The following is a 24,098-nucleotide window of genomic DNA, read 5'->3' on the forward strand; positions in this document are numbered from 1 at the left end:
ACGACCCTCGGAATTATGTATGAGTGATGGTGGTGGTAAAAAATGCCACTATACTAGTGTCAGTGCCACACTGACCTATGCTGAGAGATCCTATTGCGAGGGAGGGTGCGGATTGAGAAACCTCCTTTCTCATACAGCATATTCCGTGCTCCATCTCAGTCGACCTTCCGAAATGCAGTCTGTTTCATTGGGATGGAAAAAAAACTCCAAAACATGACAAAATCATCGGTTTGATGCAACTCGCGAGAGCCAGTTACGCTGCTCGAGTTCGGTCGCACCCCCCCCCCCCCCTCCCGCCCGGGGGTATATTCTGAGCTGCATCTTAGTCGACCTTTTAAGATGCAGTCGCAATCATTTGCATAAAAAATTCTCCAAAACATGGCGAAAGAATCGGTTTAATGCGGCTCGCCGACTCTGAAATCGGTGGCGTGAACACCCCCCCCCCCCTTACCCATGAGGCGAAATTGTCAGTTTTTGAGTTCGGATGGTCTCTAGCCTATTCAGAGGATACACAAGACTCAAGAAACCATCAAAGAATCTCATGGGCGACCAATAAACCCGGGTGTCAAAACTGCCAATTATACGCCGAATTGGCAACTTTGACCCCCAAAATGGGGGGTAAAACTTCGAGATAGGGAGAAATGCCCATTGACACTTTTGATCAGTAGGTTAAGACCTACAACATATCAAAACGCCAGCCGATTTAACCGGGCCCACTTTTCCCATAAGACCGGTCCGTCGTCCTTTCTGATTTTATTCTAAAAAAGATGCCTCTACCAATTTTCAAAGTGTCTGCTTTAAGTTGAAAACACTTGCATGGAACTAACTTTTCGAATACGATGTTTCTGATACTGCCATAGTTCTGTAATGATTTAGGTAAGATTGAAAGAGTCTTCCGATTTAAGCATGTTATCGGTAGTTCTCGATATTATTCATTCCCTGCTAAAAACTTAGGATTTCCTCTCGTTTTTCTCAAAATTATCTTGGAAAAACAAGATTTTTCTGAAAAACATTGAATATCATTCATCATCCATTCAATTAAACGGATTAACGGCGGTCAAGCAGCAGGAATGTGAAGCTTCCCAAACTGGCATGAACGGTGGCTTCTTCAATGCGCTCTGCTATGCCGGTGATGAACCCATTTCGGTCTTCGAAGTTGGTATCGAAGTTAGCTTGATAAATGACAGAGCATGGCTAAGCTTTGATACACAGTTGTTAATTATGTAACGTAAGTTCATCTAAGGCGTCAACATTGCATAAGGCATCAGTTAATGTAACCTTGTCTGCCACCATTTTGAGAAGTTGACCTCCTTTGTGCAAAAAACCGTCAAAGACATAAAAATGTGACTTGGCAAGCAAGCATTGTCGTACATGGAACTAAGAGAAATGCATGGTTTTGAAAACATACCCACTCTAATTACTTAAAAACTGAGAGTACACTGTAAACCGAAAATAAATATTCTTGAGTGTTGCATGATTCAATACCAGCAAAGACATAATGTCTTTGAATACCAGAGAAGGGTAACGGTGGAGAGTAGATAAAATTGTTCAGATAACTTTATGCCTTCAAGAGGTAGGACAAACTTGTCTAAAACTATCAGAAGTAATACTGCTAACTTGAGGTAGAGGTGTCATCAGCTAAGTTGGCACTTGAATACATATCGTTTGCAAGCAACTGTAATGTAGTCGTCCAACAGGAATCGAGGATTGACTAAGCTCGCGATCGGGCTGCCATCAATCGCCTATTACTGTTGGACAATTGCAGCACAATTGCTCGCAAAAGAAATGTAAACAAGTGCCAACTAAGCTGATGACACCTCTAGATAGCAGAGTAAACAGGTAATTCCAAAAAATTTAGACTTGAAACGATGGAAATACAACATAGGAGTGGGAGAATGGGCCAGTTGTGCTGGTCTCAGAATAATTGTGTTATGATACTTTATTCTTGCAGATCAACTAAAAATGATAAGATCTGGCCAAACAGCAAATTTCTACGTTGAATATTAACAGAGGTATCTCGCCTTGAAAAACTCGATTTATGATGTCATTAATCGCGGTAGGACGTATCATGTTTTGCGATACCTACCGCAGTGGATGACGTCAAAAATTGAGTTTTTCAAGGCAAGTATTCACAGTTCTTGCTATTTGAAGGGGATTGGGAAACAAAACCTGTATAACAGTCTTCACTGTGCTCAGAGGTTCCTTCTTTAAAGTTAGCTTCAGTCTCACACACAGGAATCGATCGTTGAAACTCTTGTCGGCACGCCCAGGCCAAGGGGATCAAGGTCTTCCAAGCGCAAAGCTCACACATTCCTCATCTTGTCCTAGCGTACCAACAGAGTTTCAAGAACCGGTCTGCATTCATTGATTGACTAGATAAGGTAATAGGAGATAAAGAGATACATCTTGGTCCATAGTGGAGTCTCCAAGACAAGTCCAGCAACAGACAAAAAGACATGGTCCATCACAGGAGTCTGATGACAATTCTGTTGTAACATCGTAAGTTATGGGAACAACACTACGTTCTCATGTAGGAATCAGTGGTGTAAGTTTCCTCGATTTAGTTGAAAGAGAGGCGATTGAAAGCAATACCAGAAAAACGACTCATACACTCATACTAGAACTCATACCTGTATAGATCCACTCAGAACTTCGGTTTCACCACCGCACTTCCCATGGCTTCTTCGTGATTTTCGTTGGCCCTGGGGTTAAATCTTCGTCTCGAATTGATGAAATACTTCTAAATGAGCAAAGAAGATGACAGTTTCAACTGCTAATAATTAAATAAATTACAATTCAACCATTACAATTAATTGAGCGATCCAGAATTCGGGCTTCGGGCACCGGCGTGATTGCGCGGGAAAATGCATTGTTCTTGTTCATGAACGCCATGCTGAATCCTACAGCTGGGCGAATATCGAATATCGTATCGAAGCGACTATTCGAATATCGCACTATCGATTCTTTACCATAGCTTCTAACGGGGACGTGGCGCCATTCGATCATTCACAAAAGTTGGCAAGAAATCCGTCGCCCAGCAGTCTCAGCCACTGACTCGATTTTCGCACCGGCTCGGCTCATCAGGAGTGAATGCCCCCGGTCATCGCCTTTACTTGTTGTGGCTATTTCACTCGTTCCTGGGGATTTCGTGCTGAACCAAAGTATTCCTGGGTTATTTTGATCGTAGAATTCATTTCTGACCTTACTTTTTTCAATAACATGACGCAAATACACAATTTTACGCGTTCTTTCAAACTTTCCGGAGAAACATAAAAATGTATAACTTACTCAAAGATAAGTTTTACTCGTTCTTGTGGGCATTTCGTGTTGAAACTCGGTATCACAGAGGACTTTTGATCGTAGATTTCATTTTTGACCTTACTTTTGTTGATTTGTTGACACAAATATATGATCTCGGCGGTAAAAAGAAAAGGTACTCACCCTAGATTGTACTCGTCCTGGTAGACATTCCGTGTTGAAACTTCGCAAATTAATGGTACTTTGATCGAAAAATGAATTTATGATGACACAAACGATGATGACAAATTAAGGGGGAGGGGGGGGGGGGTGTGTCAGTGGCGTGCGGTCCGGATAAGCGAGGCAAGCACTGCTTGCCAAAATATTTCAGAAGAAAGAGGAAAATTACACCTATTAGATGTTTTAAATTTTAGCTAATATATTATTTATCAAATGTATCAGTAGGTAAATTGCATTAAGAACGGGGAGAGAGAGAGAGAGGCAGAAATACGCACATAGCAGCCACGAAAGTAGGAAAGCGGCATGGCCCCAGCGCGCTGCGCGGTCTGAACACGGCTAGAACACTTCACGGGCCAAACTCATGCTCTGGAGAATCGGTTACCAGACTGCTCGGCGCGGCGCGGCGGCGCGGCGGTGGAATCACGGCGGGCGGGGAGAGCGGTACGGGGTACGTTCCCAGCTCGAGCGCTTCGCTGCTTTATTTAACTCCGATGCGCCCGCGCCGTCCTGTTCCCTCTTCCCGTCGTGGTTGCGCTTGCTCCCTTCGGAGCAAGTTTACTCCATTTCAATAATATGTCGCTCACTTGGATCTAATTGGTGATGAATTAGACATTTCTCAAGCATGTTTTAAACGCAGAGAGATGTTTTTTTGAGAAAGGACCCCGCACACCTCTTATGGGAAGCTGCACCACGAGGAATTGCCTTCTGACTTATATCATTGGATTCTCCTCTTAAGATGCTGATCAAAAGTTATAATTGCGCCAACTTTCTACGATGCACCGTTTTCGCAAAAAAGCTAAGTGAAGATTCAATTATTTGGTGATAAAAAGCCAGAAAGATTCCTCATTTCAGTGCTCGAGTGAACAAATCAGGGGAACTCCCGCACCGACCGGCAGTCTTATCTCGGATTCCGCACGCGCCGTTTTCCTCGACCACCCATCGTGAGGAGCATATGAACAGGAAAATGAGCGTCAAACGGACGCATCGAGGGCGGGAGGAGGGGGATAGCCCTAGTGTCGGCAGGTACAGATAAGAAGACGGACACGCGCTAGGTACGTTTTTTCCTTATTTACATCGGGCCTGTTCTGAAATGCTTTGTTCTTTTTTATTCATAGTCGCCGAATAATTGAATCTTCACTTAGCTTTTTTGCGAAAACGGTGCATCGTAGAAAGTTGGCGCAATTATCGAAGTTATTCAAAGATAGATTTTACTAGTCCCGTTTAAAAATTCACGTTTTATTGTTGATACTTTGATGGTATGTTCATCGAAAATCCCATTTTTGACCTGACTTATGTTAATTGATTCACATCAATACGCGATTATTCAGCCCATCTCACTCCCTTAAAACTGCACTTTTTCCCCTCCCACCACCTTTTGAGTCATTTTGATACCATCTCTTCTCACCGCTTTTCCACCCGTAGATGCCTTTCATTTTTCAAGGACAACTCTTTTTCAGCCCTATTCTACTAGACCCAATATGAGAGTCGGCTGAGAGGAGCACAATCCCAGGAAGTAGTGTTTTGGAGACTCGTGGGTGCTCGTGGGTAAGGTAACTCTTAAACCAATGCAAAAGGGCGGACAAATATAACGAACACTTCATTCAAATAAGTATTGATAGAACACGTAGTATTAGTTAATACTACGTAAAACTGCGTGTCTATCAACTCATGAACTCCACGAATGATACATTTCGGTCAAACGAGCCAAAGTAAGAAAATTGGCTTCTACGATGAAAATACTGTATGTGTATCAAGTTGTAAAATGAAAACCAACTGATTGTATCAGTGGCGAGGCGTCCATGGGTTCGCTGTGTTCGCCGAAAACCCTCAAATATTTTGAAACAATTAATAAATTATGGCTAAGGATGTGGGAAACAATACATTCAGAATAGTAGACAGCAAATAATTAACGGGCGCTTCGGCTTCCGACAGCGTCATGCGGCCTGAGGCGAGAGAGAAAATCAGAGAACACCTACCAACAAGAGAAAATCCTGCGACGCGGGACCGCACCGGGTACCAAACCTGTGAGCGAGAGGGGAACGGGCGGGGCGAGGCAATGATGAAGGGGCAAGGGAAGGGTTAAGAGAGAGAGGAGTGTCGAGGCACCGCGCGGGGATGAGAGGGTTTGGATCGCGCTTGCGATGTAAACGTAGAAGAGAGAAAAGGAAGGAGGGAGAGAACGGGAGAGGAGAGCCGCTCATCCGTCCAGAGCTGTTTCTACAGGTGCCTGCATTCCTGCAAACTGCCGGATTTGCCTCCATGCCGATTCGTCCTAGATTCGTCCTCCGCTTCCGCCCCTGCGCCTGCGGCAGCGCGCGGGGCGGGCCGCATCTCTCAGTTCCAGTTCCGCATTCTCCCATTTCTTCCTGCAGGTGCGTGTTGCGAAATTACGCAATCATTTAAGGGTGATTTCTCAATAAAAGGAATAGTCGTGTCGTCGTGGGTTATAAACGACTTAAAGTCAAGCGGTTGAAAAGCAAGCTGATAAATCAATAGGAATTATGTCCCTGAATTATCCATGCTAAACAATATGATAAATTATGATTGTATTTAATAATATGAGACTTCCAAGGCCGAAAAAGTCCGGTCGGTTACGCGTCGCCAACCCCGACTTTGAGGCGAAAGAGCAATTTGCGTTAGTAAAGTCATTGTTGATCATGGATTCTTTGGCAATATATGCTGAAAGGAGACTCTAATGTTCAAGAGAATTATCATGTTGAACTGAGATGTTTATTTTTAAGCGAGGAAAGTAGGAAAGTCACTAGAAAGAATGTCGCCACATTTGGCAACGTATTTTTGCAGTTGTATTAGGTGCAGTGTTTATCGCGCCAGATGAAAACCAGGAGTTTAAAAACTGCATGCCATCAAATTGTTCGCTGATCAAGCTGATGAAGTCCTCTTGACTAAACCATTATACTAATAAGTCGGCTTTTTTTATTCTGAAAACTTTAATTTTCATTAAAACCAGCTAGTGATTTTTAGGTAGGTAGCGCTAATTATACACCACACAAAATCCTTAATCTAGTATCATTAAACTAACAGGAAATCCTAAAAGTTTAGAGAACCTTTATGGCAACATAAGATTCCACCTCATATCTCAAGAATTGCCAAGTTTCATCTTTTGTATCATTTTTTATCTCTCATTTTCAAGTGTCGGTATCACGCTGTGACGGTTACGTAACCGACACAATTTGGCAGTGCCGCCTGGTTTGTCTGAACCTCCAGTCCCGCGAGAGGAGCTGATAGCTGTGATCCAATGGCTTGTTTGCCAATTACTATAACTTTGTACTGAATCAACGTAGTGCCCAAGCTGGAAAAAGGAAGTTTAATACCTTTAAAATGAGGTAATGAAATTTGTTTAAAATTGGTGCACTTTTCTTTTTAAGGTATTTGACATTTTAGCTATTCCCGTGAGCTATTATCGTGAACACACCCTTAACTAAATAAATTACAGGAAAACGACCAGTAAAAAAAAAAAAAAAAAAAAAAAAAAAAAAAAAAAAAAAAAAAAAAAAAAAAATACAACGCCAATTTATTGGCCCAATTTTCATCAGAAAGGGTTAAAATAGTATTCTTGCGGCTTCATTTTTTAAAAAATTTTCCAGGGGAGTCCCCCCGATCACACTATGATGGAGGGGGGGGGGGGGGGTGAACCCTTCTGACCCCCCCCCCCCCCAAAGTTAGCACTCCTACCGAACGCTTACCGCATAGTCACGCCAGGCCACTGTTTCTGACGCTTTTAGGACTACTCGTTCTCCGAGGAAAACCGATTTTTCCGGCAAAATGAGAGGTGATACGTGATAGTGAAAATCAAAGGTCGCATCAGTGGCGTGCGGTGGGTTTAGTAACAGGGCAAGCTCTAGCGTTCGCCACCCCGGGGGGGGGGGGGGGGGGTTAACGTAGTCTCTTTTCCCTCCTCAGGGAACCTCCCTAGAAAATTGTTGCAATTTTACGGTATTTGCTCTATTTTTCGGATGAAATCTGATGGAACGTCTTAAAAAACTGTGGTTATTTATTACTTTCTCTCTTATTTATGATTTCGTTTACTCAACTTGTTTCGAATGTTATTGAGCATTAGAGGACGGCTTCATGCTCTTAACTCCTAATTTTGCCACTTATTTGAGGTATTGTAGTCTTAATTGAACCGCGTTAAACAGAAAGGAACCAAGCCACATCAGCTATTGCCAAATTTAACAGGGAAATTACATTTTTTACGAAAAAACGCCTGTGCAGATTCCTTTGCAAATTTTAAGGAATTTGCTTTGTATTATGGAAAAAATTCACTGAGATTTGCACAGAAATCCGCACAACCATTTTCATGTAAAAAATTAAATCGCCCGATTACATTTGGCAATAATAGCTGATGTGGCTTGGTTCCTTTCTGTTTAACGCGGTCCAATTCTACATTATTTAGAATTTTTTGAGTTTAAAATTAGAAATTATAAAAATAAGTTAGAAAATTAGAATTTTCTGCGTTTAAAACATGATTCAGAATTTGCTAATTCATCACTAAATAGATCAAGTGAGCGAAATTTTATAGAATTTAAGGGCAGATGCTCCGAAGGAGCAATTACAACCGCGACGGAAAGAGGGAGCAAGATAGCGCATCGGAGGTGGAAGCAGCGCGCTGCGGTGATCATCATGCGCTGGAGAATCGCTTGCGATCAGCTGGAGCGCCACTGCTCAGCGGCGGAATCAAGGCGGGCGGGTAGAGCGGTACGTTCCGATTCCGAGCCCTTCGCTGCGCGATCGCAGCTCGCTTCTCTTGGCCACAGGGTTCCCAGGTGTGCTGAAATTTCAGCAAAAGTGCTGATTTTCAGAAATTTGTGTGAAAAAGTGTGTGAATTAAATTTTGTGCTGATTTTGTGCTGAATTTTCTGCAGCAAGCCCTCGGAAACTCAAAAACATGGGTATTAAATCCTGTAAACCCGCACTCCACTTTCACTGATCATCGGCACCTCTTTGTCAGCACGCAACGGAGGGAAAGTCAGCTCTGGCAACTGAGGCCACATTGCACATTGTTGAAATGGAGGGAATGATTTGATGATTTCGGAAAAATAGTTCTTAAGTCAAAAACTTAAAAGGGACTTAATGGCATGAGAAAAAGACATTAACTATGGTATTTTGAGACCAAATATTGAGTCATAACTTAAATGTTTTTACTTGCAATACTGTGAGACCAGTTCTGCTAGAAATAGTGAAAGTCAATATTCCTTTAACTTAACCGAATTATGCTCTATATTTCTCTTCCGAGTCAGGGAGCCAAATTTAAATTTAGCGCCGCTGAGGAATGACAGGGCTGCCTCATACACAAATCGAATATTCTCAATCAGGGCGCAGCCATTTTGTGGTATGGTGAGGGTAAAATCTGTCAAAACGTGTCGAATCTTGAGCCTCAGTGGGCTACTACTGGCTACTACCATGCAGTTGAAGATCACGGGAACCGTTAAGCCTCTATTATATTAAAACTTGTGTTTTTTAAAGCATTTAAAATGTGCTGATTTTTTAGGGCAATGTGCTGAAATTTTTCGACGCTCAGTGCTGATATTTGAAAATTTCACCTGGGAACCCTGCTTGGCCATCTCTTGGCCCGTCATCGAGTCGGCCCCTCGGCCCGTGGTCAGGCCGCGCAGCGCGCTTCGCCACCTCCATCCGCTTTGCGGCTTTCCTATACTTTAGTGGCACTATACGTATTTCTGTTTAATGCAATTTACATACTGAACACCTTTTATTATAAATTATATTTTCTATAATGTAAAACATGCATGTAACAGGTGTAATTTTCTTCTTTCTTTTGAAATCTTTGGGCAAGCAGTGCTTTTGCCTTGCTTATGCGTTGCTTATTGCTTATGCCAGATCGTTCAATTAATTTTAATTTATTGAATCATTAGCCGTTAAAACTGTCATCTTCTCTGCTCATTTAGAAGTATTTCATCAATTCGAGACGAAGCTTTAACCCCAGGGCCAACGAGAATCAAGGAGAAGCCATGGGAAGTGCGAAGGAACCGAAATTCAGAGTGGATCTTTACAGGTACGAGTCGTTTTTCTTGTATGTATTCCTTTCCATCGCCTGTCCCATTTTCCGAAAATTTAGTGTAATGAACCGATAGGAAATTGTACGGCCGTTATTATGGGTCCTATGACATTTTCTTCTAAGATGGAAAGTTTTAAAGTAAAATGAGGAGAAAGGTCGCTGATTATAAGAATTTTTGCCTGCGCCCTTTTTAAAACCCTTATTTTTGGTCACGAAAATTATTTTTTCGAAAATTTTGTGTAATGAACCGATAGGAAATTTTACGGTCGTTATTTCGGGTCCTATGACATTTTCCTCTAAGATTGAAAGTTTAAAAGTAAAATGAGGAGAAAGGTCGCTGATCATAAGAATTTTTGCCTGCGCCCTTTTTAAAACCCTTATTTTTGGTCACGAAAATTATTTTTTCGAAAATTTTGTGTAATGAACCGATAGGAAATTTTACGGTCGTCATTTCGGGTCCTATGACATTTTCCTCTAAGATTGAAAGTTTAAAAGTAAAATGAGGAGAAAGGTCGCTGATCATAAGAATTTTTACCTGCGCCCGTTTTAAAACCCTTATTTTTGGTCACGAAAATTATTTTTTCGAAAATTTTGTGTAATGAACCGATAGGAAATTTTACGGTCGTCATTTTGGGTCCTATGACATTTTCCTCTAAGATTGAAAGTTTAAAAGTAAAATGAGGAGAAAGGTCGCTGATCATACGAATTTTTGCCTGCGCCCTTTTTAAAACCCTTATTTTTGGTCACGAAAATTATTTTTTCGAAAATTTTGTGTAATGAACCGATAGGAAATTTTACGGTCGTCATTTCGGGTCCTATGACATTTTCCTCTAAGATTGAAAGTTTAAAAGTAAAATGAGGAGAAAGGTCGCTGATCATAAGAATTTTTGCCTGCGCCCTTTTTAAAACCCTTATTTTTGGTCACGAAAATTATTTTTTCGAAAATTTTGTGTAATGAACCGATAGGAAATTTTACGGTCGTCATTTTGGGTCCTATGACATTTTCCTCTAAGATTGAAAGTTTAAAAGTAAAATGAGGAGAAAGGTCGCTGATCGTAAGAATTCTAGCCGCGGCCTTACTCCACCCTGAGCCGGTTCGAGAAGAACGGAGTCCAGTGGTTGAGGCGGTTTTCTTGCCAAACTTCTTGAACGATCGACTATAGCTGTGTCCCCGTAAGAAGGTATGGTAAAGAATCGATAGTGCGATAGTCGAACAATCGCATTCGATACGATATTCGATATTCGTCAGCTGATGTGGGGGATTCAAAATGGCTGCCGTGCATGGAATCTCGCGCGTACCTACGGCCGGTCCCAACAAGGTCTTGGGTCCCAAGATCGCTCAATTAATTTCAATTTATTTAATTAATTAGCCGTTAAAGCTGTCATCCTCTTTGCTCATTTAGAAGTATTTCATCAATTCGAGACGAAGATTTAACCGCAGGGCCAACGAAAATCAAGAAGAAGCCATGGGAAGTGCGGAGAAACCGAAATTCTGAGTGGATCTTTAAGTGTAGGTATGAGTGTATGAGTCGTTTTTCTGGTATTCCTTTCAATCGCCTCTATTTCAACTAAATCGAGGAAGCTTATACTACTGATTCCTCTTTGAGATTGTAGTGATGTTCCCATAACTTACGATGTTACAACACAACAGAATTGTCACAAGACTCCAGTGACGGAACATGTCTTTTTGTCTGTCGCTGGACTTGTCTTTGAGACTCCACTATGGACCAAGATGTATCGCTTTATCTCCTCTTATCTTATCTAGTCAATCAATGAATGCAAACCGGTTCTTGAAACTCTGTTGGTACGCCAGGACAAGATGAGGAATGTGTGAGCTTTGCGCTTGGAAGACCTTGATCCCCTTGGCCTGGGCATGCCGACAAGAATTTCAACGATCGATTCCTGTGTGTGAGACTGAAGCTAACATTAAAGAAGGAACCTCTGAGCATAGTGAAGAGTGTTTTACAGGTTTTGTTTCCCAATCCCCTGCAAATAGCAAGAACTGTGAATACTGTTGCTACACCCAATCACCCTAGTTCGGACTTAATTGCCAGGTATTTCCTGCCTGAATTTTCTCCTCAAGAATTGTAACTTCCTCATTCCCCATATGTCCTGTAACTCTCTCCTTCTTTCTTTTTCATGTCGTTTAATCTCTGAAGGAAAGAGTTAGTTTGTCTGCATGTAGTCATGCTGTGATAATGAGGCCAAGTTCATCATTTTGAAAGCTCACCTAGACCTTCCTGCGAATTGATAGGTTAGCCACTGTTTCACCTGATCGTTTCTCTTTCTTTATTCAATGGGCCAGTTGCGTTGGTAACAGAATCATGTTTTGATGCTTGGTTCTAGTAGATTAGCTCTAAATAAGTAGATCCATCCCAACAGCAACTCTCCGCCGGATTAGGGCCGGGCGGGGAAGTGGCTTTTAAAAGATGCGCAATGACTGACCTGTGTGGATTGGTCTTGTTTCCATTGTTTCAACTCTAATTTTTTCTTAAATACCTGTTTACTCTGCACTCTAGAGGTGTTGTCAGCTAAGCTGGCACTTGTTTACATTCCACTTGCAAGCAATTGCGAAGCTATTGTCCAACATCAATAGGGGATTGACGGCAGCACAGTCAATCCTCGATTCCTGTTGGACAACTACATTATAGTTGCTTGCAAACGATGTGTATTCAAGTGCCAACTTAGCTGACAACACCTCTACCTCAAGTTAGCAGTATTACTTCTGATAGTTTTACACAAGATTGTTCTACCTCTTGACCTCTTAACTGACGACACCTCTACCTCAAGTTAGCAGTATTACTTCTGATAGTTTTACACAAGTTTGTCCTACCTCTTGAAGGCATAAAGTTATTTGACCAATTTCATCTACTCTCCACTGTCAACCTTCTCTGGTATTGACTCGTGCAACACTCATGAATCTTTATTCTCGGTTCACAGTGTACTCTCCGTTTTAATTGATAGGAGTGGGTATGTAGAGACCTTAAATTAATTCAACAAGAACTAAAGCATTTTGCTATATACTTTGTATCTTTGTAAACTTTATTTGAGAAGAGTTAAACTCCTGTTTGAGGTAACAACTTCAGTGGTGATCTTACTGTATCACTCTCCGCACTGTACGACTGGCTAAATGATCTGCTATAGACTGTTTACACAAGTAAAAGTAGTCAGCAAAAAATCAATTAGTCTCTTAGTGAGTGGTATTATTTTCGGAAGGTTGCTTTTGCAACAATTAAAAACCTGCTCTTCATATTGCAGCTACTTGAAAAAAAGAAGCCCAAAGAATTTTGTTGCCTTCTTCCTAATGTAGATTCCTTCTTTTTACAGATTTAAACACATATCAAAATGGCACCAGAGCCACTAGATATCTCTGAGCATGAGTTGCTCTTCAAAGCAACAGATATCTCTGATCATGAGTTGCCCTTCAAAGCAACCAATTTATCCAAACTCTCCTCCATAGATTTGTCTCAGGTATGAGTTATAAATATTTTTCATCAAGTAAAATCATTTTGTTACTCAATGAAAACTGGAATACTTTTTTAGGTAAAATAGCTCATATTTTTTCTGTTCTTTTTTTCTTATATTTTAGTTCAAAACCTGTCAAAGATCTCTCCTCAAATGTCGCAGGCTCAAGAAATTAATTTCAAATTCGGAGTATTGCATTTTAAATTGACAAGTTCTTTTGAACAAACACTTACAGCTTAAACACAGCTTACAGCTTGTAATAATGACTAAGATTATGCATAGTGATGCATCGTACATAAAGGGAAGATGTTCCCTAACTTTTTAGTCCATCGTTTTTTCACCAACATTCCGTAATCTACTTAGCATAACTTTGATATGAGAACATTTTGTTTTTACGGACAAAGAATTAAGTTAAAAGTGTGAACAAAGTTATGTTGAAGCTGTACACCAAAGTGAGAAATCATGTATCTCCATCGCAATGTTTCAAAATTTCTGCTCCTCCTCCTCCCCCCCCCCCCCCCATATTTTTGAAGCGGAGCAAGCCAACTAACTTTATGACCATGAAACTTGCGCAGAGTATTCTGCTAATTGTAAGAGTGAAGAAAAATTAAGAAAACTCTCCAGAAGTTATGATGAGGCATTTTCGGAAGAAAACACATAGTATGTCAGGAAGTCTTCAACGTGCAAACAGGGATACCTGGTTTTGCTCTTAGGTCATTGTAATAGTTCTTATACAACAACTTTTCACCACCATATTCCAACATATGAATTACATTTCATCATCAATTGATGTTAAATAGCTAAAATAAAAATATTCACCCTGATTTTCAAGATTAAATTTTCCATTTGACTGGTACATTTTTCAAAAAAAAAAAAATCAAACCTCGTGAATGAATGCTCTTCAAAGGAGTATTGGGATTTAATTTAAAATGAAGGAAATCATTTCAAAACCAATTTTGCACCAGGAGAAATCATAATCATATTTTGTCAGTCCAACCATATGTACTATTCAAATTTAAACTGGAGGTTGATACCTAAGTTCTGAATGATAAGATTTACATTCTTCTAATGCATTGTTGTCCAACTTCATGCCCATTATCCAAAGGAGGTTGAAAAAAAAGTGCCCAGCTTTCATTCATGCAGAATTGATGTCCGTCTTGTGCTCCAGATTTTTGCTTTATAATGTTTGCCAAACTGAAGCAGAGAAATTTTTCAAGGTATTAAGTTAAAATTTGGTGTCAGATTTCAGGAAAAAGCCTTCATGGTGACTTATTTTTTCTGGAACTCACCATCTCTTGAATTTGCAACCTGGCTGCACAATTATTAATGTTAATTTTTGAAGACGCCTCAGAAGAGTGGTCCAGTGTTCCATTTTCTACTTCATGGTTCCATAAGTAAGTGGTTGGTGTGTTGGTGACTGAATATTTAAATTTATTGCAGTCTTCCACAATTTGATAAAAAAAAGCTTTACAGAATAAGGGAAAAGCTTATCAAGGTACTTAAGAGGTGCACCTTAAAAGTCTGCAAGAGAAGCAAAATGTAGGTATTTAGGTATGACAAAGCTGAGAAAAAATTATATATACTTACTTATTTTGCTCACCTGTCAAATACATTTTTCAGTACCTGGAGGCATACATGAGGAATATTAGAAATCTCTATAACTCCTCAGCAGTAAAAAAAATGAATTTTGCTGAAGCTGCGATGGTGATTCAGAATTCACTGATTATCTTTGCCAAGAATGTCGACACAATTTGGGCAAGAGCTATGAGCATACGGCTTGCTTTATCTGCTAACATATAGTAAGTGATCAAAGTATTTTCTCAGGGTCCTAATTCTTTCAATAGGCGCCAGATGAAGATTCTCCATGTACATCCCACAAACCAAGTTAGGAAAAATATATTGGCAAAACATGGTAGTCTGAGGCGCTTTAAGGCCCTCTCTCATGCCTAGATGTGTCCGCCGTCTGTCATTAATATGATGCAATTGCAGTTCATATCTTCACCAACAGAAAGTATATGAAGCCATATATGCATAGATAGCGGATGTCAAATTGTTAAGCTTTTAAGCTTTGGGAAAATGACGTTCGAAGTTTTCATAGCTGTGCACCTTTGCGTCTGTACAGCAAATAGGGTTTTGTTAAGAAAATCATTTTAGGCAACAGAGCAAATCTTTTTCTAAAAAATGAGCTCCAGGAATTTAAATTTAAAGCAAATTCCATGGAAGGGCTTGGGAGACAAGGGGGATGAGTGCAGCTTTTGAAAAATTTTAGATATTAATGATTTAAACTAAAACTAGTCCTAGAATATATTCTGCGAAGAAGCCACTACCAAAATCCAATTTTTAAGCGTCAAAAACTGAGTTAGAACTTTCTCTCTGCAACAAGGCTCCATCCTACTTTGAACTTTTCAAAACCTACTCTTGAAATAGCAAAATATGCTCTTAGCCCACTTGTCATCCAAAGCCCTCAATTGAGATGCAGTGATTTTGAAAAAATGACCACATCTCCTGTTCTTACGCAAATCTATTTTTAAGACATAAAATTAACTACTTATCTAATGTAAAAAAGGGAAAGTGCTTTTAATGAATCAACATATGATAATTGTTGAGTTTTTCAATGATTTTTCTAAGGAACTAAGTGTTTGGTAACTTTCAAATTGGACACAAGAGTCAAATTATATTATTGATCTTCTAAAGTAGGGAAAAAATTGGAGAGGGTGCCATCCCACAGATACCTATATGCAACAGTCTTATTTATGTTTATTACTAGATACTGTAATGTGCTTATTTACACTATCATCAAGGGGATCAATGTGCTTTATTAAGATGAACAGCGAATTCCGACGCTCGCTTTTTTTAGGTATAACATGGTTTCATATTTATATCTTAATAGAAAATCCTGCAAGAAGTCTGAAACTTGGCACCAACTCTTGAGGGTTCATGGAGGGTTCCATTAAAGAGAGAGCGCAATGCTCAAACTGGTGGATAGGTTGATGCAATGGTTCTATTGAAATGGTTAAATTAAAAACATAGTTTTCTTTGAGAATTTAGTTAATTTCAAGTCATTTTTTGTTACATTTGTTGAGGATACTCGGTAACCTCTTATTTATTCTTTTCAGCCGAAAAAAAATAACTATGATGAAGATAATGAGGATTGTGATGTTGGAACTGGTGAAGAAGGTGCAAAGCAAAAAGAAAAGGCTAAGAAGAAGAAAAAGTGAACATTTAATGTTGAAGAATTTCAACTCCTTCCTTTTCTCATTACTGGTGAGTGTGAGATTGTATGACATGTAATCCTTTAACCAAAATTTGGAAATACTTTTTGAAACTGCCTTGACTTGAGATCTCTAATAAAGAAAATTTCAAGGTGTATCACAAATTCTAGCCTCTGTCTTCAGGGTTACATAAAGTAAGGGTGCTAAAAATACCTTATCTGAGTATCGCTACAAACAAGGCAAATCTTGGGTTGAGGGGCAACTTGCGGGAGTGATGACCCCGATTTTTCTCTCTTTTTAGCCCTTGCTGAGTTTTCGAAAGTCTAGAAAACCTGGAAAGTCAGAGAATATACGGTCATCCAGGAAAGACAGGAATTTAGGGAACTCCTGGAAAGTATCGTAAAATTGCGAATGGTGCATCTGCTTAGCAACTTCAGCTAGTGCCACTTGAGAAAGTGGGAACAATTTTGTAGTGTCCTTTCCTGTCAATTAACTGATCGAATTCTCTATCATTCCATCAGTCAAACTGTCTATTCATTGACCCGTTAGATTAACCAGTCAAAGTGTTTGTTGAGCAACCAATCAAATTCTCTGGCAATCAATAAGTTGGATCATCTGTTTCATTGACTAGAAGTCTCTCCATTGAGTAGGCAAATCATTTGTATATGGACCATTCAACTTTTCTTTTGATCAATCTGTTGAATCTTCTTTCGATCGATAAGTCAAATTTTTTATCAATGGAACTTCCGATCCTAATCAATTTGCCTTGTTTTATTATTTTTCAGATAAAAATATTGATATGAAACTAGACAAGAAAGAGGATAAACTAGCAAAGCAATCAGATAAACTTGTCCTTCCCACCTTGTTGCGAATCAAAAGTAAGGTTAATAAATCGAGATATATTTTCACATCTGAAGGAGAAGTAGTCTGGAAATGGATGAATTCAGGTATAGACTATTGTTTTTCCTCCAATACCAACTTGTATTATTAATAGTAAATGTGTCTTCTATTTCAAAGCAGCCACTGTTAGTAAAAATATCAGGAAAAATTAGGAAAATCGGTCATGAATAAAAACATTCCAAGTGTGTCAAGTGTTCTCCGACTATTTGCAGTTTAGCACATGGAAAAGTGAAACATTTTATTCAGTTCATTACATATGTTGGGTTTTACAATTAGACAATTATCGATTCATTCAGGTAAAAAATCAGGAAAATCCAAAATGTAATTTTAGTAGATAGATTGTTTTCCGAAATGTTTTAAAGTCTCACAAAACGTTGATCTTCTGACAAATCCGCAGGAAATTGTCCAACTTAATCTAACTACTTCTTTTATTACACAATTTTTTAACGAATCGCCAGGGTTTTCGGCGTTCTAGAAAACCTGAAAAGTCTTGGACTTCGGCAAGTAGCGCATCAGCTCAGCAACTGCACCCGGTAATAGTTTTAGAGAGCAGAGACAACTTTCAAGTGCCTTTTCTATAATTTAAATCCAAGTGGAAATTTCACGCAAAATTTAACAGCAGTCAGCATAATTCAAAGGAAAAAAATCTAAGAGGTAGTTTTGTTCGAAGATCAGGGAAAAGCAGGGAATCAAAAAATTCTGGAGTCAGGAAAAACCCAAAAAAGTCAGGCAAATGAAGCAGTTATGAGATCCCTTTCCACAAAATCATTGAGCCTCGATTTTTAATCTACAATTTTGTGAGAGTTTATCGATGTTTCCATTGACACCAAAACTATGTTAACAAATCTCCTGCTCTTCTCCAGCTCGTTTTATTTATTTATTTATTTTTTCTAAAAAGTAATTTTCCCAGATTATTCTGTTCATTGAAAGACTTTGGCGATTTTAAGGAAAACCACATTCATAAGTTTTCACCTTTCAGCTCAGATTTTTCCAAATATTGTCTCAATTTATCGTTCAAGTCAGACACATTAAAATTACCCTAAGCAATCCGTAATTGTTTGTCCTTATGGTCCATTACCTAGTCCATTTTGTTATACTCCACATCTTTTTTCCCCAGATTATTTTGGCCCATTACGATAAGCGGTTAGCTCTATGAAGATGATGAACCTGAAAATTGGTGTGCGTTTCCTGAAAGAATCATCGAACAAAGTTTTACAGGTACAAAATATATTTGTATCCCTTGAACAGTCGAATCAACCATTATAAAAACAATCTACGTATCTCCTCTTTCTTAAAAACTGTTCCACGCACCTATTTTAATGTTAAATCTTGAAATCATCAACTCTTTGGAGTTTAACCTAAGTTGAGAACTTAAAAACTCTTTTGAGCACATAAATAAATGAAAATTAGTAAATTCTTCTAGAGTTGTAAAGAAATGTTTAGGTGAAAGAGTCAAGTTGTTTTTTATACAGCTGATTTTACTGTGTAAGTTTGATCTTGAACTATTTGCTTGAAATAAAATATTTTACGGTAGATGTTCAATCATTGAAGATGAGTGATTTGCCTCTCATTTAGTTTTCTCAAGAATTAAACACGGTGCATTTTACTTTGTCCGAAAATGATTGTATCAAAGTTTGGAGTTTGGCTGCAATCATGTCCGTCTACAGGAGCGCGCTATCATGTAAAGTTCATTTTTGCAACTGCTGAACTCACAAGATTTTCAAAAAAAAAAAAAAAATGTTGTATGATACATTGAACACAAGTATAAATAATGCATCGAGTGCCTCCACAAATATTGTTCAGTACTGTGCAGTTTTTTTAAAGCATTTTTTCTGCATTTTCACTCTGTTATCTATATTAATAAAAGCGCCACTCCACTGACTGATCTCTGTATCTCTGGATCGTTTGATCAGGATGTTCCCATTTTTGGCATGAGGGCTCCTTGGGGGTTGGTGACACGAGATAAGTGGCATTTTCCCCAGAGATGCATTCCACCCCAAGTTACACAGGTACGTAAAGAGACCGTAAAGGAGGTAGCTCGGGAAGGATCTTGGACCTATGGATCTTCGACTCATTGATTTTCAATCTATTGATTTTTGATCTATCGATCTTCGACTTATCGATCTTCTATCTATATTAATAAAAGCGCCACTCCACTCACTGATCTCTGGATCGTTTGATCGGGATGTTCCCATTTTTGGCATGAGGGATCCTTGCACAGTGGGAAAAACAGCCGATCTAGCGCCGAAAAAGTCGGAAAATCGGCATCAATGAAAATGGCCAAAATTGGTATGTATGTGTTCCTGAGGATCTACTGATCAAGAATCAGTCATGTTTTACTTCATAAGGTCGACCTTATCAGCGATTATCATCAGAAACGCACCGGATAGCGCGGTGCCGATTGAAGACCGCCTCTGAATGCTTACATTCAATGGCTTCCTGTGTTTATTAAGAAGCGTCAAGTAGTTACTTTTAATTTTTTTTGGCAATAGCTGACCTTTCTAAAAGTATGGAAACAATTTTTTTTCTTAAATCTACTTTTTTAACTTACAGCAATTTTTTAAAGTTAGCCTCCAAAATAGTACCAAATTCAAACTTCCATGGACTGTATCTTTCGAGATCCACTCGGATCCACCAAGATATTTATATCCAGTTACTCGTCATACTCTCCAGAATACGATAATCCTTAGTTTTGGTGCGCATCCTTGCGCCATTAGGAGATATTTGATAAAAAGGAAGTGAAAATATGCTCAAAATGAATGTGTACCGTTGAGTTTGGCGTCAGATTATAGAGTCGCATGGGGAGAAGTGCGTGCGCAGTGCGCTGCGCGCGCAACTCAGGCAACCCGTGTTTAAGAGCAACTGTTTCAGCACATGATTCATTCTGAAGCCATAGCTTAGTTGGTAAAGTCTCTCTCTGCAGATGAGTGGCAGGAGGGTTCTATTCCTACCTGAGATTGCCAAATTTATAAGTAGTTCCGTGCAACTATTAATGTTTTACTTCACAATTGCTGCCCTTTAAAAATGTTTTCATTTGATATTAAGTCTTGAGAAGAAAAACATTAGAAGCATTGAACGAAAGGAATTAATTTCCAAAATTTCCAAGTAATGACAATACTTCATTTTACCTTCATGAAAATAAAGTGTATTGATAAAACAATAATACGGATTTCTACTATAAAATTTCCTGTTTGACAACACTTAATGATAAATTGAATGTTTGGAACTTAACTGTTATCCTAACAGGAATTAGAAAAAAATTAGGACACGTTATTATCTATTGATTAGTTAAAGCTGTTCCATTGTGCAACGTTTTATTAGGAAATTTAAAATTTCAAGCGTGTTTTTCCTCCTTATTTGCTCTTAATATTGAGTACATGCCAATTAATATGTCAATTTCGTCCATTAACATCTTTGGTAATACCTTGCGGATTCCATTCATTCTAATCCATAACTTTACCTTGAAACACCCACACATAATCACACAAACTTTTCCAAAATAAAGTGAAAAATCAGAGACTTATATAGTAAAATAAAGAGAGTAACCGACAATAGCATAAACGACGAGAATTATTTTTTTAACTCTGCTGGCCGATCAAAGACCTCAAACCGAAACACAGTTTCAAGGGAAGTAAATTACAGCTGATCTCTTGACTAAATTTGGCACAATAACTCTTGAACTTACAAAAAATTGGCGCATAATGTTGTCATTAGTGTATGGCTCTATATATGAGACGGGTAAAGTGTGAAAAACCAATGGGAAAGTGAACGATCCAAGCGTCAAAACTTTTTCGGCGCTAGAGCGGCTGTTTTTCCCACTGTGCCTTGGGGGTTGGTGACGCGAGATAAGCGGTATTTTCCCAAGAGATGCATTCCACCCCGAGTTACACAGGTATGTAAAAGGATCGTACACGAATGTATAAAACGGGATGTATATTCATTAACCGGGATAAAAGGGAAGATATCGCTCTTTGTCTATCCATCATTGATATATCGTTTGATATGAACTTGACCAAATATACCAATCTATTAAACATTCTCATCTTAATCTAATCATAAGTTACCCTGATTTTTGTAAAAACATCAGTGAAGGTTGCCAATGGGCCTGTTGCCAACTTTTGCTAGAGCAAAAATAAGAGTTGTTTCCTATAGATAATGCCTCAAAAATCACGATGGGCGCATCGGCAAAGTCTGAAATGCTTTCATAACTTCACAATCTGGGTAAGAAATTTGCGTTTTTTTGAGCTTCCCGCTTCAAAAACGATACTACGGCACAGTTGAACATTTTGTTAGAGGAGTCGTTCCATCGTCGGCAGTATTCATCATGGCCGACGCTTCCGCAGTTCCGCGCGTGATTCGAGAAGCGTTCAGGGTCAATCTAGGGGGCGAGGAAAATATGAACGTAATAACGCCGATTGTTATCTGGTCTAATCTTGTTCAGGTGTTATTTCGTCTCATCACACGTGTTTTGGCGAATTGGCGTCGGCCATGATGAATATTGCCGATGATGGAACGACTCATCTATCTCAATGTTCACCTGTGCCGTAGTATCGTTTTTGAAGCGAGAAGCTCAAAAAACCGCAAATTTTTTACGCAGATTGTGAAGTTATAAGTGCATTTCAGACTTCGCCAATGCGCTCATCTTGATTTTTGAAGCATTATCTATAAGAAACAAATCTTAGTTTTGCTTTAGCAAAAGTTTGCAACAGGCCCATTGTTTTCTACTGTGAACGGTAATATAATCTGACAAAAATTGATTCATAATACATCACGTAAGCACAAGATTATTTGGTTATTGAGATAAAAAAGAAAAATTAAATGGTATGTTGATCTATTTTTTTCCTGAAAAATCTATGTTGTAATGTAAATTTCTCCTCTGTAAATCCCCAGCGTATTTTCTGATTCGACTCTCTAGGTTGTATCCCTTTTCATGTCCTCGCACTGTCAATAAAAATAAATTGAGATAATTTTTGAACGACTTTTTCAGGGGCTCCCGGGCATCCTATTAATGAGGAAATTTTCAATAATGACATGGATCACTCGATGATGGACGGACACAATCCTCTGTCCCCGCCTCCTCCAACACCACCACCAACCCCTCCGCCCATGGACCTCCCCATGAACGATTCGCCTGAAAGTTTGAAAGATACTCAAGAAAAAACCAAGGAAGAACACAAGTGTCGGCAGAAGTAAGTAAAAAGCGCTGTATGAACTTTCAGGCGTTGGCAAACTTCCTTCGATAAAACATGAATTTATTGGAAAAGCTGTATTTATTTTTCTTCCAATTTTTCGGACAGTTATGTTTGTAAGTAAGTCCAAAATATCTGAAACACCAAGGAAAAAATTATTACCTAAATAATGTTTTTATCGAAGGAAATTTGGCAGCATTTGAATGTTCTTATGGCGAATTTCCATAGCACATCAGAAGAAAATAGATTGGTTTGATTTTGATGGGAGAAATTGAGGAAGAATATTTTTGAAAACAGTTAGGTACATTTTGTCTAAAATTTGAGGATTTTTGATGGCAAACCAGCTCTTTATTGTATTTATTTTGCTTTATTTTCCTCTGTTCAATTTTTTTTTTTTTTTTTTTTTATTAATACCTAATGAAGCTTTTCTTCTTCCTTTTGATTTTTGTAATTTTCTTTATAAAAACTTTGTATAATATGCATGGTTTTCTTGATGAGATCAAGCATTTCTTGAAAATGATGATCAAAACACCTGGCCGTATCATAAGCGTAAAAATCTTATTTTTATCTTACAGTGGTCAGTTTGTTTCAAAGGATAATTTCTTTCCAAAAGTTAGCAAGACTTGGATGATTAATATTTTTTTCAGTAATGGATAAATCTTTCACTCGCTGATTCTACTGTAGACTTTTTTCCTTTTGAAAAACTACAGCCATTTCAGGCTTGTACCCATTGTCAGGTTTTTAAACAAAAGATGAAAATAAAAACGTAATCTCGAATTATTTTCATTTTTTGTTTTATAACATGACAATGTGCCCAAGTTCAAAATGGCTGCAGTTATTTTCAGGGAAAAAATTCTTCAATAAAATCAGAAAGAATTTATCAATTTCTAAATCAACAGTGCTGATAATTTTAAACAAAACTTGATTGACTTTTCCTCAAATTATGATTTAACGAGTTCTTCATTCAATTGCTTTTCAGAATTCAAAAAAGTCCAAGCGAGAAAACATTGTGTCTCTAGAAAAAGTTAAAGCAAAAGCGTGGGAACCCATCCCTTTGGACAATTGCAATCCGAATCAGACTTTGGTAAAACGAAGAGTATACAAGTTGGATGCAAGTTATTTGTCCAGTCCGGTTAGTACTACTTTTCTGAATTACTTTTCCATTTTCCTCTCTCCAACTTGTTCTGCGTTAATTGTAATACCTTTAGGACTGTGATGCACATGACTTGGGTGCCTTTTTTATAGCTTCTAAAGCAGTAGCGTGTTGTGCTTTGCAATGCATAGATTGATCTGCCATTTAAACTAATGGAAAAGAATCGATGAACAGGGTGTTCGTAACGAACACCTTAATCAATTCTTTACTATAGCTTCAAATGGGGAAATATTGTTAATTGATTGTTCATGCCTTGCCGCTGTTCTAAAGGCCATTTTCTAGAAGCAAAGAATAACTTGAAAAATTGGGTTTGGTTCATCTGTGGATTGACTGATATAATTTGACGCAGGACCACAAGTTTTCATAATTGTATATTTGTCTTTTAATACCCTCCAAAACACTTGCAGTATTCGATAAATGAATAAAATTTCACAAATATTGATCGATCAAATAATCATGAGGTGGGTCATTCCACGCCTAGGTAGTCCAGGGGGTATTTTTTTTTCCCCCTCCAAGTGACCCAACGATATTTATTTTTGGACTTCTTAATACTCCTAGTTTTTGGAAATATATGTGGTTTACCTCCATTTTGTTTTTTTTCTCGCAATTTTTACGTGTTTTGTAACCCCGATGCTTAGCTTCATCTTACTGTAAAAAGGGTGACAGTT

General features: G+C 38.6%; 1 protein-coding gene across 17 annotated transcripts in view; it reads left to right on the top strand.

Annotated features, from left to right (window-relative positions):
- The first annotated feature begins 5,543 nt into the window (after positions 1-5,543).
- The window catches only part of LOC109039390 (uncharacterized), a 36,367-nt gene continuing 17,812 nt past the window's right edge, over positions 5,544-24,098 (top strand). The window contains exons 1-9 of one of the 17 annotated variants that reach the window (XM_072300896.1): positions 5,547-6,821; positions 9,402-9,508; positions 11,671-11,765; positions 12,839-12,982; positions 14,597-14,775; positions 16,093-16,240; positions 16,974-17,135; positions 18,206-18,306; positions 22,076-22,277. In XM_072300896.1, coding sequence (XP_072156997.1) covers positions 12,857-12,982; positions 14,597-14,775; positions 16,093-16,240; positions 16,974-16,991 — 471 coding nt within the window. In that variant the 5' untranslated portion in view covers positions 5,547-6,821; positions 9,402-9,508; positions 11,671-11,765; positions 12,839-12,856 and the 3' untranslated portion in view covers positions 16,992-17,135; positions 18,206-18,306; positions 22,076-22,277. The other 16 variants (XM_072300890.1, XM_072300892.1, XM_072300891.1 and 13 more) reach the window with 16 other exon arrangements.

This window comes from Bemisia tabaci, chromosome 5, assembly GCF_918797505.1.
Source record: "Bemisia tabaci chromosome 5, PGI_BMITA_v3".
Taxonomy (NCBI): Eukaryota; Metazoa; Arthropoda; class Insecta; order Hemiptera; family Aleyrodidae; genus Bemisia; species Bemisia tabaci.